This window comes from Heterodontus francisci, chromosome 34 (genome assembly GCF_036365525.1).
Source record: "Heterodontus francisci isolate sHetFra1 chromosome 34, sHetFra1.hap1, whole genome shotgun sequence".
Classification (NCBI taxonomy): domain Eukaryota; kingdom Metazoa; phylum Chordata; class Chondrichthyes; order Heterodontiformes; family Heterodontidae; genus Heterodontus; species Heterodontus francisci.
The window spans coordinates 14,922,649-14,939,361 of record NC_090404.1 but is presented as its reverse complement, the minus strand read 5'-3'; the positions used below and the strand labels follow the sequence as shown (position 1 = coordinate 14,939,361).

General features: G+C 51.5%; 1 protein-coding gene across 1 annotated transcript in view; it reads right to left on the bottom strand.

Moving 5' to 3' along the window:
- The window catches only part of LOC137349099 (nuclear factor of activated T-cells, cytoplasmic 4-like), a 104,830-nt gene that overhangs the window by 14,167 nt on the left and 73,950 nt on the right, over positions 1 to 16,713 (bottom strand). The window contains exon 4 of the mRNA XM_068014438.1: positions 3,413 to 3,612. Coding sequence (XP_067870539.1) covers positions 3,413 to 3,612 — 200 coding nt within the window. The remainder of the gene's footprint in view (positions 1 to 3,412; positions 3,613 to 16,713) is intronic.

The following is a 16,713-nucleotide window of genomic DNA, read 5'->3' as shown; positions in this document are numbered from 1 at the left end:
TCCGCTTACTGGCACTTCAACAACCGGCTGCTGGAGGACGAGCGATTTCGGGACTCGTTCTGTCTATTCTGGGCTGACTGGAGAAGGAAGCAGGGGGGCTTCCCCTCCTTGAGGCTTTGGTAGGATGTGGGCAAGACTCACATCCGCGTCTTCTGTCAGGAGTACGCGAAGGGGTCGACCAAGAGGCGGGAAGCCGAGATCGGGCGCCTTGAGAGGGAGGTGCTCGATTTGGGGTCCCGCCTCGGTCATGCCGTCGTGGACCCGGCCCTGTGGCAGGCGTTCAAAGAGAAGAAGGGCGCGCTGAGGGACCTGCAGCTCATAGGGTCCCGAGGCGCATACGTGAGGTCGCGGATCCAGATCCTGGAAGATTTGGACCGCGCCTCACCCTTCTTCCACTCGCGTGAAAAATGGCGGGGGGTCCATAAGCAGCTTGTCGAGCTGCTGGCCGACGACGGATCCTCTATCACGGATCTGGAGGGAATGGGCCTCCTGGTCCGTACTTATTCCAGTGCGTTGTTCTCTCCGGATCCGTCCAGCGAGGAAGCGCGCAGAGTTTTGTGGGAGGCCCTGCCGCAGGTCAGCCCGGAGGGCGCTGAAGGGTTGGAGGCTCCGCTCACGTTGGCGGAGCTGACTGGCGCCTTCCACCAGCTTTCAAGGGGCAAATCCCCAGGGATGGATGGGTTGACCGTGGAGTTCCTCGGGGTGTTCTGGGACGTCCTGGGGGAAAGCCTGGTGACCGGGGAGATGCCCCTCGTGGCGCAGGGTGGTCATTGTCCTGCTGCCGAAGAGGGGAGATCTCCGCCTGCTTAAAAACTGGCGCCCCGTCTCCCTTTTCACCACGGATTATAAGATCTTTGCCCGGGCTATGTCTACCCGCCTGGGCTCCGTGCTGGCTCACATGATCCACCCCGACCAGTCCTACACAGTCCCGGGCCGGTCCATCCAGGACAACATCCACCTGGTCCGGGACCTGATCCATCTTTCCCAGAGGACTGGTCAGTCGGTCGCCTTTCTCTCCCTCGATCAGGGGAAGGCGTTCGACCGGGAGGATCACGATGACCTTTTCGGGTCTCTGCGCGCTTTCGGACTCGGGCCGCATTTTGTGGCCCGGGTCCGACTTTTATCCGCCGCCGCTGAGTGTCTAATCAAAGTTAACGGGTCCTTGACGGCGCCCCTTCGCTTTGGGAGCGCAGTGCGTCAGGGATGCCCCATGTCCGGCCAATTGTATACCATCTGCGTGGAGCCCTTCCTGTGCCTGCTTCGCAGGAGGTTGACTGGATTGGCTCTGCGCGAGCCGGCCATGTGGGTCGTCCTCTCGGCTTACGCCGACGACGTGCTCCTCGCAATCACAGATCCCGTTGACTTGCGGAGGATGCGCGACTGCCAGCAGACCTTTTCTGCCGCATCCTCCGCGAGGATCATTTGGGAGAAATGTTCCGGACTCCTGGTGGGTCAATGGCGGGTGAACTCCCTGCCAGAGGAGATGACACCTTTTGCGTGGAGTACCACGCACCTCCTCTATCTGGGAGTCCACCTTAGCCCCGCTGAGGAAGCCTGGCCAGCAAACTGGCAGGAGTTGGAGACGAAAGTCACCGCTCGGCTGGGGCGCTGGACAGGACTGCTCAGAGTGCTTTCCTACAGGGGCCGAGCGCTGGTCATAAACCAACTGGTGGCCTCCATGTTGTGGTACCGGTTGGTCACTTTGGCCCCGCCCCCTGTATTTGCCACCAAGATCCAGAAGAAACTCGTCGATTTCTTCTGGGGCAAGAGGAAACACTGGGTCTCTGCCGCGGTCCTGAGTCTCCCGATTGAGGAGGGCGGCCAATCGCTGGTGTGCGTCCGCACCCAGGCTGCGACTCTCCGCCTTCGGACCCTGCAGAGATACCTGTACGTCAAGCGTCCTCCCAGATGGTGTGCGCTGGCGACGTATTTTTTTCCGCCAGTGTCACTGCCTTCAAGACGACACGCAGCTCCCGGTGGAGTCCGTTAGCCGCGCTTCTCTGAGGGAGTTGCCTGTCTTTTACCGGGATCTATTCCGAGTCTGGAACATGGTCGCCTCCAGTCAGGGCGCTCCCCCGCCGGCGGAGGAGAGCACCTCGGCTGTCCGGGCGGCCGACTCCTGGGACGGACCAGCGGGTGGAGGAGTAGCTGAAACCCCCGGGACACCCCTCACTGCGGGTGGTGAGGGGGCTCGGGAGTGCGGAGCGATCCCGGCCGAGCTGACCCCCGCTCGGCCGGAACTGCTCATCGGACCCAGGCCCCGAAACCCTCCTTGGGAACCGGTCCCGCACAACTCGAGCCGCCTCTCGGAAATGCCCTCCGTGCCATTCCAATCGGCACGGAGGGGTTTCCTGTACGGGCTGCTCCTGCACACTCTCCACTTCCTCGCCCTCGTCAGCCGGCCGGACACGCCCTGGCGGTCCGCGTTGCCATCTGGCGGTGAGGGGAAACCCCGATGGAGGTCTCTGCGCGGGAGTCTCCCCCTTTACATCGGGGACTTGGGATGGAGGGTGCTGCACAGAGCAGTCCCGTGCAATAGACTTTTAAGTAGGTTCACGGACTCCCAGGCCTCCTGTACTTTCTGCGGCCTGGACGAGTCCGTGTTCCACGTTTACACGGAGTGTGCGAGGTTGCAGCCCCTCTTTGAGTATCTGAAGGGGCTGCTCCTCAAATTCTGGCTGCACTTCAGTCCCACGCTCCTGATCTTTGGGCACCCGGTGCGGAGGGGCTTGGGCCGGGAGGAGGATCTCCTTGTCGGTCTGCTCCTGGGCCTGGCCAAGGTGGCAATTCACAGGTCCAGGTTGCGGGCCGTCGTGGGTTCCGTCCTCCCCGACTGCCTGCCCCTCTTCCGCGGTTACGTTCGCGCCCGGGTGGCCCTGGAGAAGGAGCATGCGGTGTCCACCGGTACGCTTGAGGCCTTCCGCGACCGGTGGGCACCGCAGGGACTGGAGTGCATTGTCGATGCCGAGAATGGCATTTTAATTTGAGTTTTTGTTTATTTCTGTTTTTAATAAAGTTATTTTAAAAATATAAGTGTGTATATAAAGGGGGCCTGAGGAATAAAGGCCCCCTCGACATAAAATGTATAAAAGGGGCCTGGGGTATAAAGGTCACCTAAAAAAAAAAAAATGGGTATTAGATACAGAGTAAAGCTCCCAAAAAACCCCCCCAAAAAACGGGGTTAGATACAGAGTAAAAAAAAAAACGGGGTTAGAGACAGAGTAAAGCTCCCTCTACACTCTCCCCATCAAGCTGTACATTTTGCCAACGTCACACCAGTGAGCACCTACGGTTCAAACTTTCTAACCTCTCGGATGACACGGGCACACTCAAGGCTCCGGTTCCTGCGGAGTGACATTGACCAAGAAAGAAAAAATGCGTTAAGTACTGAGAAGTGTTATTGAAATATTACTTTGCGGTCATGTTGCTTTCGGGCAGTAGTGACACCTCCAGGATCTTGGTGGTACTGACGACAGCCTCCTGACTGGAGGTGGCCACCATCTTGCCGGTGATACGGTGAACCTGGTAGAAGGCGTGCGGCCGGAGGTTGCGGTCGTCCGCCGTCCCGATGAACATCTGGAGCATGAGAGGCTTCTCTGTGTAGCCCTGAAGCTGTGGGGGAAAAAGTGGTGGATTCACATGGAGAAACAATTCCAACCTCCCAATTCCTCCCATCCTCCACCGCTAGACCCCACCATCAGCGAGGAGGCCTTCGACCCCTCTGGGCCTACATTTGACCCCAGGTCACCGAGGATGAAATGTCAAGCGCCTGTCCCATAGCCACCACCCAGTCATTCTCCACTGGGGAGGTAAGCTTTCCATAGAATCATGGAGCCAAATAACTTTTACAAAGCAGAACAGAACTGCTAAAGATGGCCACACACAATTTGCATATGAGAAGCCCAAAGGTGGGCTGGGAGACAGAGGCGATTAGCCAGTCTAGCCAGAACAATAGGGGCATGCTCTGATTCATCTAGAATGGTTTTTGTCAATCGTGGTTGTCAAAAACCATCGACACCCTTTGACTTTAAAAGAGCCAAATACCACCCCCTCCTCGCACGAAGTATGTCTGAAGAACTTTGAATTTCAAAAACATTCCAGAAACTTCTGTTTTCAGACAAAGAGGTGGTCACATGACACACCTGCCTGTGTAACTCAGTTTGTGAATTGTGCCTGGGAAGACAGACAGTAACCGAACTCCAACGAAGAAAACAGCACCTCCCTCTCTCCCTCTCCAGCAAAGTCCCTGGGGAGCCTCAGCTGCAGCTAAACCTCAAATGTACAGACCCTCACAGGCAATGACCTAGAGGACGGATAAAGCCTCTCTCTAGCATTCCGGAACCAGAGAAGCAAGCCCGAATTGTGCACGTGGCCCAGCGAGGGCTTCAAGACTTTAACTTCAACGAAGGACACTGAAACTCATTATTTGAATTCCATTTATTACAGACCGTACTTCAACCTCCCAACTCTATCTTTTCCCCCTCTGTATCTATTTGTGTGTGTGTCTGTGCGCCTCTCGTATGAATGAGAGCCTGGATGCGTCACGTATTTCAGTAACTTTAACCCGTTTAGAGTGCTAAGGTTAATAAACTTACATCTTTCTTGTTTAAACTCAAGAAAACCTGTCTGGTTCATTTACAGTTATAATTAGAGGAAAAGTGAGCAAGTGCTCACTGAGGTGGTAAGTTAAACCATTGTCTTTAAAAGATAAACCCTGTTACAGTCTAACTAGAGAAGGGGCGAAAGGGGAGCCCGAGAACCCCTTCCTCACCTGGTTGTAAAAATGTACAGAAGATAGTGAAAAGAGCTATTGGAATGCTGGTCATTATATCTCGAGGATTACAATATAAGGGGATAGCGGTCGTGCTTCAGCTGTACAAAACGCTGGTTAGACCACACCTGGAGAACTGTCAGCAGTTCTGGGCACCACACCTTAGGAAGGATAGACTGGCTTTGGAAGGAGTGCAGTGTAGATTGACCGGAATGATACTGGGACTCCAAGGTTTAAATTACGAGTAGAGTTTACACAAACTAGGCTTGTATTCCATGGAATTTAGAAGGTTAACGGGTGGTTTAATTGAAGTTTTCAAGATAGTAAGGGGAACAGACAGGGTAAAGAGAGAGAGAAATATTTCCCACTCATTGGAGATTCTAGGACTGGGGGGTGGGGGGTGGTGGTGCAAAGTCTAAATATGGAGACAGACCTTTCACAGAGAATTTAGGAAACACTTCTACACACAAAGGGTGGTAGAATTTTGGAATTCTCTTCCCCAAACGGGCAATTGATATTTGACCAATTGTTACAAATCTATCAATCACAGATTTTAAATTGTGATCCAAAGGTATTAAGGGAGATGGAGCAAAGACGGGCATGGAGATAGGTCTCAGATCAGCCATGATCTCAGTCAATGGTGGAACTAGCTAAAGGGGCTGAATGGCCTCCTGGTCCTGTGTAACAGGCTCGAGGGGCTGAATGGCCTTCTCCTGGTTCTGTGTAACAGGCTCGAGGGGCTGAATGGCCTCCTCCTGCTCCTATAATCAGTCCCATAGTTTGTTACGGACGTATTTTTCAGTAATTCTTGTATATGATATATAAAATATAATAATAAATGATATAAGGTGTGCAAAATTGGAACACGGTCAGGGTCAGCCTGTTAGTCTGATGTGTCTCACGCTCCTCGCACCCGGCCGTGTAGTGTTTTGAAAAATACATTGTACATTTTGCCCACTTGAGCATACCCTGCACACACACACGCACGCACGCACGCACGCACGCACACACACACACACACACACTAAAAGAGAATAAAAAAGAATCCATTTTTGTTCAATAGTATCTGTTGTCTCACAGAATTGTTACAGTGCAGAAGGAGTCCATTCAGCCCATCGTGTCTCCACTGGCTCTCCAAAAGAGCAATTCACTTAGTCCCAATCCCCCGCCTTCTCCCCGTAACTCTGCACATTCTTCCTTTTCATATTACAGTCTAATTCACTTTTGAATGCTTCCTCCTGTCTCCACCATGTTCTCAGGAAGTCCATTCCAGTCCTTAACCACTCTCTGTGTGAAAAAGTTTTTCCTCATGTCACTTTTGCTTCTCTTACCAAATACTTTAAATCTGTGCCCTCGTTCTCGATTCTTTCACGAGTGGGAAGAGTTTCTCTCTATCTACTCTGTCCAGACCCCTCATGATTTTGAATACCTCGATCAAATCACCTCTCAGCCTTCTCTTCTCCAAGGAAAACAGTCCTAACTTCTCCAATCTATCTTCATCACTGAAATTCCTCATCCCTGGAACCATTCTCGTGAATCTTTTCTGTACTCTCTCCAATGTCCTCACATCTTTCCTCAAGTGCGGTGCCCAGAATTGGACACAATACTCCAGCTGAGGCTGAACTAGTGTCTTATACAAGTTCAACATAACTTCCTTGCTCTTGTACTCTATGCCCCTATTAATAAAGCCCAGGATACTGTGTGCTTTACTAACCGCTCTCTCACCCTGTCCTGCCACCTTCAATGACTTATGCACATATGCACGCAGGTCCCTCTGCTCCTGCACCCCCTTTAGAATTGTACCCTTTATTCTATATTGTCTCTCCATGTTCTTCCAAAATGAATCCCCTCACATTTCTCTGCATTGAACTTCATCTGCCACCTGTCTGCCCATTCCACCAACTTGTCTGTGTCCTTTTGAAGTTCGACACTATCCTCCTCACAGTTCACAGTCTCTGTCTCATATCTCATACATGCCCTCTGAAATGGCCCAGCAAGTCACTCAGTTGTATCTAACCGCTACCAAGTTAATAAAAGGGAATGAAAGCGGACGGACCACCCGGCATCGACCTGGGCACCGGAAATGACAACGGCAAACCCAGCCCTGTCAACCCTGCAAAGTCCTCCTTACTAACATCTGGGGGCTTGTGCCAAAGTTGGGAGAGCTGTCCCACAGACTAGTTAAGCAACAGCCTGACATGGTCATACTCACGGAATCATACCTTACAGACAATGTCCCAGACACTGCCATCACCATCCCCGGATACGTCCTGTCCCACTGGCAGGACAGACCCAGCGGAGGTGGTGGCACAGTGGTATACAGTAGGGAGGGAGTTGCCCTGGGAGTCCTCAACATCGACTCTGGACCCCATGAAGTCTCATGGCATCAGGTCAAACATGGGCAAGGTAACCTCCTACTGATTACCACCTACTGCCCTCCCTCAGCTGATGACTCAGTACTCCTCCATGTTGAACAGCACTTGGAGGAAGCACTGAGGGTGGCGAGGGCACAAAATGTACTCTGGGTGGGGGACTTCAATGTCTATCTCCAAGAGTGGCTCAGCAGCTCCACTACTGACCGGGCTGGCCGAGTCCTAAAGGACATGGCTGCTAGACTGGGTCTGCGGCAGGTGGTGGGGGAACCAACACGAGGGAAAAACATACTTGACCTCATCCTCACCAATCTGCCTGCCGCAGATGCATCTGTCCATGACAGTATTGGTCGGAGTGACCACCGCACAGTCCTTGTGGAGACGAAGTCCCGCCTTCACATTGAGGATACCGTCCATCGTGTTGTGTGGCACTATCACCGTGCTGAGTGGGATAGATTTCGAACAGATCTAGCAATGCAAAACTGGGCATCCATGAGGCACTGTGGGCCATCAGCAGCAGCAGAATTGTACTCAACCACAATCTGTAACCTCATGGCCCAGCATATCCCCCACTCTACCATTACCATCAAGCCAGGAGACCAACACTGGTTCAATGAAGAGTGCAGGAGGGCATGCCAGGAACAGCACCAGGCATACCTCAAAATGAGGTGTCAACCCGGTGGAGCTACAACACAGGACTACTTGCATGCCAAACTGCGTAAGCAGCATGCGATAGACAGAGCTAAGCGATCCCATAACCAACGGATCAGATCTAAGCTCTGCACTCCTGCCACATCCAGCCGTGAATGGTGGTGGACAATTAAACAACTAACTGGAGGAGGTGGCTCCACAAATATCCCCATCCTCAATGATGGGGGAACCCAGCACATCAGTGCGAAAGATAAGGCTGAAGCATTTGCAACAATCTTCAGCCAGAAGTGCCGAGTTGATGATCCATCTTGGCCTCCTCCTGAAGTCCCCAGCATCACAGATGCCAGTCTTCAGCTAATTCGATTCACTCTGCGTGATATCAAGAAACGACTGAAGGCACTGGATACTGCAAAGGCTATGGGCCCTGACAATATTCCAGCAATAGTACTGAAGACCTGTGCTCCAGAACTTGCCGCGCCCCTAGCCAAGCTGTTCCAGTACAGCTACAACACTGGCATCTACCCTGCAATGTGGAAAATTGTCCAGGTATGTCCTGTACACAAAAAGCAGGACAAATCCAACCCGGCCAATTACCGTCCCATCAGCCTACTCTCAATCATCAGTAAAGTGATGGAAGGTGTCATTGACAGTGCCATCAAGCGGCACTTGCTTAGCAATAACCTGCTCAGTGACGCTCAGTTTGGGTTCTGCCAGGGCCACTCAGCTCCTGACCTCATTACAGCCTTGGTTCAAACATGGACAAAAGAGCTGAACTCAAGAGGTGAGGTGAGAGTGACTGCCCTTGACATCAAGGTAGCATTTGACCGAGTATGGCATCAAGGAGCCCCAGCAAAACTGAGGTCAATGGGAATCAGGGGGAAAACCCTCCACTGGCTGGAGTCATACCGAGCGCAAAGGAAGATGGTTGTGGCTGTTGGAGGTCAATCATCTCCGCTCCAGGACATCACTGCAGAAGTTCCTCAGGGTGGTGTCCTAGGCCCAACCATCTTCAGTTGCTTCATCAATGACCTTCCTTCAATCATAAGGTCAGAAGTGGGGATGTTCACTGATGATTGCACAATGTTCAGCACCATTCACGACTCCTCAGATATTGAAGCAGTCCGTGTAGAAATGCAACAAGACCTGGACAATATCCAGGCTTGGGCTGATAAGTGGCAAGTAACATTCACGCCACACAAGTGCCAGGCAAGGACCATCTCCAACAAGAGAAAATCTAACCATCTCCCCTTGACATTCAATGGCATTACCATCTCTGAATCACCCACTATCAACTTCCTAGGGGCTACCATTGACCAGAAACTGAACTGGAGTAGCCATATAAATACCGTGGCTACAAGAGCAGGTCAGAGGCTAGGAATTCTGAGGTGAGTAACTCACCTCCTGACTCCCCAAAGCCTGTCCACCATCTACAAGGCACAAGTCAGGAGTGTGATGGAATACTCTCCACTTGCCTGGATGGGTGCAGCTTCAACAACACTCAAGAAGACCGACACCATCCAGGACAAAGCAGCCCGCTTGATTGGCACACCATCTACAAACATTCACTCCCTCCACCACCGACGCACAGTGGCAGCAGTGTGTACCATCTACAAGATGCACTGCAGCAATGCACCAAGGCTCCTTAGACAGCACCTTCCAAACCCTAACCTCGACCAACTAGAAGGACAAGGGCAGCAAATGCATGGGAACACCACCACCTGCAAGTTCCCCTCCAAGTCACACACCATCCTGACTTGGAACTATATCGCTGTTCCTTCACTGTCGCTGGGTCAAAATCCTGGAACTTCCTTCCTAACAGCGCTGTGGGTGTACCTACCCCACATGGACTGCAGCGGTTCAAGCAGGCGGTTCACCACCACCTTCGCAAGGGCAATTAGGGATGGGCAATAAATGCTGGCCTGGCCAGCGAAGCCCACATCCCATGAATGAATAAATCTCTTACTAAACTCAGCCAAACCTCACACCTGTCCGGAGAACATTGCAGCTGGCAGGGCCAGGATATGGTGGCCACATTACAACAGTTGCTGCCTGTCACGGGTGTGTGTGTATAGAGTGTGTGTGTGTGCGTGGGTGGGTGTGTGCATGCCCAGAGGGTGCGTCTGTGTGTATAGAGGCCGTGAGACCTTTGATGGCCACCCTAAGAGGGGCAGACGGGGCCCTCGGTTTAACATCTCTAGGCCGCACCACAGTAGACAAAGGTCGGGTTGATGTCTTTGCTGCTCTCCAGTATTGCGCTGTCATATCTCCGAAAAGCTGACTCCGCCGTAGCTACAATTACAGACCGACATACGAATTAGGAGCAGGAGGAGGCCACTCGGCCCCTCGAGCGTGCTCTGCCATCCAACAAGATCATGGCTGAACTGATTGTAACCTCAACTCCACATTCCCACCTACCCCCGATAACCTTTCACCCTCTTATCAAGAATCTATCTACCTCTGCCTTAAAAATATTCAAAGACTCTGCTTCCACCGCCTTTTGGGGAAGAGAATTCCACAGACTCACGACCCTCTGAGAGAAAACATTTCTCCTCATCTCTGTCTTAAATGGGCGACCCCTTATTTTTAAACAGTGACCCCTAGTTCGAGATTCCCCCACAAGGGGAAACATCCTTTCCACATCCACCCTGTCAAGACCCCTCAGTATTTTATATGTTTCAATCAAGTCGCCTCTTACTCTTCTAAACTCCAGTGGATACAAGCCTAGCCTGTCCACCCTTTCCTCATAAGACAACCCGCCCATTCCAGATATCAGTCTAGTAAACCTTCTCTGTACTGCTTCCAACATATTTACATCATTCCTTAAATAAGGAGACCAGTACTGTACACAGTACTCCAGATGTGGTCTCACCAATCCCCTGTGTAGCTGTTGTATTCAATTCCCTCGCGCTAAACGATGACATTCTATTCTATTTACTAAACAGTTTGCCAATAGCCAGGCAGCTCTCTCGGCATCTGGTTCAGTTCCTTTTTCCTCCCCCCCCCCATCCGAACAGCGCAGATGTTTCTGCAGCTTAAAGCCACGTGAGGCGCTTGCCAAGTCTATCAAGCTTTGAGGGCGAGGCCTTCCATCGAGCAGCTGTGAGTAACAGTGCACAGGCATTGAGAGGCAGAAGAGGAGGAGGGACTGTGAAGCTTAAATATGGCCAAAGCAAACAAGAGCTGCGTGCAAACCTTAATAGCACAGAGCAGAAACAATAACAACAACAACTTACATTTATTTAGCGATTTTAATGTGATAAAATATCCCGCGGGAGCATTACAAAACAAAGTACGACCCCCCCCCCCACCCCCACCCCAGCCACATCAGGAGATATTAGGTCAGCTGACCAAAAGCTCGGTCAAAGAGGTCGGTTTTTAAGGAGTGCCTTAAAGGAGGAGAGTGAGAGGTGGAGAGGTTCAGGGAGGCAATTCCAGAGCTCGGGGCCCCAGGCAGCTGAAGGCACTTCCACCAATGGTGGAGAGATTAAAATCGGGGGATGCGCGAGAGGCCGGAATTAGAGGGGAGCAGCGAGGGTTGTGGGGCTGGAGGAGGTGACAGAGGCAGGGAAGTGGGGGGGAGTTGTGAGGCCAGGGAGGGATTTGAAAACAAGGATGAGGAAAAGTTCAGGGGGTTCTTGGACGTCGGCGGGAGAGGGCAGACAGGGGTTTTGACTGAAGACGGCACCTCCAACAGTGTAGCACCCCATCAGTACAGGCACCCAGGGGTGCCAGCCCAGGATTAGGGGGCTCGCATCTCCATAGCGGGGACATGGGCCCACCACCTTCCGACTTGGCAGCATCGGGGGGTGGGGGGGGGGGGGGTCACAGGCTGACTGCCAAAAAACGTGAACAGAGTTTGGGAGAAGGAGCTTTGTTCTGGCTATGAAGGGGTTAACAGATCTGGGTGAAGGAAGAGAGAGAGAGAGTGAAAGATTTGGAAGATACAGATCCGTCCATTCATGGCCACTGACAGCTCTGCCAATACACATGGTGGGATGCCCCTCCCTTGAAAGTAGCTTCCCCTGTGATAAGTGCAGTGAGGGTGTGCGCTGAGGGTGGGGATGGATCGGAGGGGGTTGCTACACTTTGAGGAGATGGAGACGAATGGCCAGAGTGGTGTGGGAGGGGTGGGCATGGGTGTGATGCTTGGAAGGGGTAGGGAGAGCCAGAGTCCTACAGCGAAGATGTCAGGCCCCGCAGACCCGGCAAGGAATGCCCCCTTGAGTGAACAAGCTGTGAACGGGAATGAGCGTGGGAAAAGAGGAGAGAGGGAGACCCCTGGGTCTGGAAACGTTGGGCAAGGAACAGCTGCCTCCAGTCGAGTCTCTTTGACAAGTGAGCAGGGGAACTGACAGAGAAACATACTTAGAATTCCACCCTCCCCCTCGGTTCACCAGATCAGTTGCTCTTTTAGTAAGCTTGGCCGAAGGATAAATATCGGCCCCAGGACACCAGGGAGAACCACCCCTCTCCCCACCCACACCCCACAACGTGCTCTTCTTCCAAACAGTGGGCCGTGGGATCTTTTACAGCCACCCGAGAGGGCAGACGGGGCCTGGGGTTTAACGCCTCATTCCAGAGACGGCACTTCGGACAGTGCAGCACTCCCTCAGCACTGGCAGCAGGATTGTTGGCCCTCGAGTCCCAGGTGTGGGGGCTCCAATTCACCACTCACAGAGTCAATGAATGGGGATCAGGAGCAAGGAACCCCTCCCCGGCCCGGCTTGTTTACGCCCTCTCCTCCCGAACATGGACTGGTGCCCGAGTCTGTGGGAGCACCTGCACCAAACTGGAGCAGTTCAAGAACACAGGAACGTGCATTTACAAAGATCTTCACAGGAGCGGTTATCAAACAAAATTTGACACTGAGCCACATCAGGAGATATTAAGACAGATGAGCAAAATCTCGGTCAAAGAGGTCGGTTTTAAGGAGCGTTTTAAAGGAGGGGTGTAGAGAGGCGGAGAGGTTCAGGGAGGGAATTCCAGAGCTCGGGGCCCCAGGCAGCTGAAGGCACGGCCGCCAATGGTGGAGAGATTAAAATCGGGGCACGGACGAGAGGAATTCGAGGAGCTCAGAGATCACGGAGGGTAGTGGGGGTTGCAGCAGGTTACAGAGATAGGGATAGGGAGGGGGTGGGGGTGAGGCTGTGGAGGGATTTGAAAACAAGGATGAGAATTTGAAAATTCAGATGCTGCCAGACTGGGAGCCAGTGTAGATCAGTGAGCACAGGGGGCGATGGGTGAACGGGACTTGGTGCGAGTCAGGACACGAGACGCAGAGTTTCGGATGAACTCAGGTTTACGGAGAGTGGAATCTGGGAGAGCAGCCAAGAGTGCATTGGAACAGTCAAGTCTAGAGGTAACGAAGGCATGAATGAGGGTTTCAGCAGCAGATTAGCTGAGACAGGGGCAGAGGCGGGCGATGTTACGGAGGAGGAAATAGACCGTCATAGTGACGGCAGGAGTATGCGATCAGATCTGATCTCAGGTCAGCAAGGCGGCGAACGGATTGGCTTAATCGCAGACTGTTGCCAGGGAGAGGAATGGAGTCGGTAGCTAGAGAACTGAGTTTGGAGAGGGTAGCAAAAACAATGGCTTCAGTCTTCCCCATATTTAATTGAAGGAAGTCCCCGCTCGTCCAGGACTGCATGTCGGACAAACAGTCTGAAAATTTAGCAACAGCGGAGGAGTTGAGAGCAGTGGTGGTGAGGTGGAGCTGGGTGTCGCAGAATACATGTACAAAATGGCGCTGTGTTGTCAGATGAGATCAACGAGAGATAGCATGAAGATGGGAAATAGGAGGAGGCCAAGGGTGATCGATGGGGGACAAATCAATGTAACACTCTCTGATATATCCAACACCCCTCACTGGAACACTCTCAGATATACCCCACACGCCTCACTGTAACACTCTCTGATATATCCCACACCCCTCACTGTAACACTCTCTGACATATCCCACACCCCTCACTGTAACACTCTCTGATATATCCCACACCCCTCACTGTAACACTCTCTGATATACCCCACACCCCTCACTGAAACACGCTCTGATATATCCCACACCCCTCACTGGAACACTCTCTGATATATCCCACACCCCTCACTGTAACACTCTCTGCTATACCCCACACGCCTCACTGTAACACTCTCTGATATATCCAACACCCCTCACTGTAACACACTCTGATATATCCCACACCACTCACTGTAACACACTCTGATATATCAGCACGGTTTTGTGACGGGTAGGTCGTGCCTCACAAACCTTGTTGAGTTTTTCGAGAAGGTGACCAAACAGGTGGATGAGGGTAAAGCAGTGGATGTGGTGTATATGGATTTCAGTAAGGCGTTTGATAAGGTTCCCAACGGTAGGCTATTGCAGAAAATACGGAAGTATGGGGTTGAAGGTGATTTAGAGCTTTGGATCAGAAATTGGCTAGCTGAAAGAAGACAGAGGGTGGTGGTTGATGGCAAATGTTCATCCTGGAGTTTAGTTACTAGTGGTGTACCGCAAGGATCTGTTTTGGGGCCACTGCTGTTGGTCATTTTTATAAATGACCTGGAAGAGGGTGTAGAAGGGTGGGTTAGTAAATTTGCTGATGACACTAAGGTCGGTGGAGTTGTGGATAGTGCCGAAGGATGTTGTAGGGTACAGAGGGACATAGATAGGCTGCAGAGCTGGGCTGAGAGATGGCAAATGGAGTTTAATGCGGAAAAGTGCGAGGTGATTCACTTTGGAAGGAGTAACAGGAATGCAGAGTACTGGGCTAATGGGAAGATTCTTGGTAGTGTAGATGAACAGAGAGATCTTGGTGTCCAGGTCCATAAATCCCTGAAAGTTGCTACCCAGGTTAATAGGGCTGTTAAGAAGGCATATGGTGTGTTAGCTTTTATTAGTAGGGGGATCGAGTTTCGGAGCCACGAGGTCATGCTGCAGCTGTACAAAAGTCTGGTGAGGCCGCACCTGGAGTATTGCGTGCAGTTCTGGTCACCGCATTATAGGAAGGATGTGGAAGCTTTGGAAAGGGTGCAGAGGAGATTTACTAGGATGTTGCCTGGTATGGAGGGAAGGTCTTATGAGGAAAGGCTGAGGGACTAGAGGTTGTTTTCGTTGGAGAGAAGGAGGAGGAGAGGTGACTTAATAGAGACATATAAGATAATCAGAGGGTTAGATAGGGTGGATAGTGAGAGTCTTTTTCCTCGGATGGTGATGGCAAACACGAGGGGACATAGCTTTAAGTTGAGGGGTGATAGATATAGGACAGATGTCAGAGGTAGTTTCTTTATTCAGAGAGTAGTAGGGGCGTGGAACGCCCTGCCTGCAACAGTAGTAGACTCGCCAACTTTAAGGGCATTTAAGTGGTCATTGGATAGACATATGGATGAAAATGGAATAGTGTAGGTCAGATGGTTTCACAGGTCGGCGCAACATCGAGGGCCGAAGGGCCTGTACTGCGCTGTAATGTTCTAATTCTAATTCTAATTCTAATCCCACACCCCTCACCGTCACACTCTCCGATATATTGCACACCCCTCACTGCAAGACTCTCTGATATATCCCACACCCCTCACTGTAACACTCTCTGATATATCCCACACCCCTCACTGTAAGACTCTCTGATATATCCCACACCCCTCACTGTAACACTCTCTGATATATCCCACACCCCTCACTGCAACACTCTCTGATATATTGCACACCCCTCACTGTAAGACTCTCTGATATTTCCCACACTCCTGACTGCAACACTCTCTGATATATTGCACACCCCTCACTGTAAGACTCTCTGATATATCCCACACCCCTCACTGCAACACTCTCTGATATATTGCACACCCCTCACTGTAAGACTCTCTGAGATATCCCACACCCCTCACTGTAACACTCTCTGATATATTGCACACCCCTCACTGTAAGACTCTCTGATATATCCCACACCCCTCACTGCAACACTCTCTGATATATTGCACACCCCTCACTGTAAGACTCTCTGAGATATCCCACACCCCTCACTGTAACACTCTCTGATATATCCCACACCCCTCACTGCAACACTCTCTGATATATCCCACACCCCTCACTGCAACACTCTCTGATATATTGCACACCCCTCACTGTAAGACTCTCTGAGATATCCCACACCCCTCACTGTAACACTCTCTGATATATTGCACACCCCTCACTGTAAGACTCTCTGATATATCCCACACCCCTCACTGCAACACTCTCTGATATATTGCACACCCCTCACTGTAAGACTCTCTGAGATATCCCACTCCCCTCACTGTAACACTCTCTGATATATTGCACACCCCTCATTGTAACACTCTCTGATATATCCCACACCCCTCACTGCAACACTCTCTGATATATTGCACACCCCTCACTGTAAGACTCTCTGAGATATCCCACACCCCTCACTGTAACACTCTCTGATATATTGCACACCCCTCACTGTAAGACTCTCTGATATATCCCACACTCCTCACTGCAACACTCTCTGATCTATTGCACACCCCTCACTGTAAGACTCTCTGATATATCCCACACTCCTCACTGCAACACTCTCTGATCTATTGCACACCCCTCACTGTAACACTCTCTGATATATCCCACACCCCTCACTGTAACGCTCTCTGATATATCCCACACCCCTCACTGTAACACTCTCTGATATATCCCACACCCCTCACTGCAACACTCTCTGATATATTGCACACCCCTCACTGTAAGACTCTCTGATATATCCCACACCCCTCACTGTAACACTCTCTGATAAATCCCACACCACTCACTACAACACTCTCTGATATATTGCACACCCCTCACTGTAACACTCTCTGATATACCCCACACCCCTCACTGTAACACTCTCTGATATATCCCAACCCCCTCACTGTAAGACTCTCTGATAT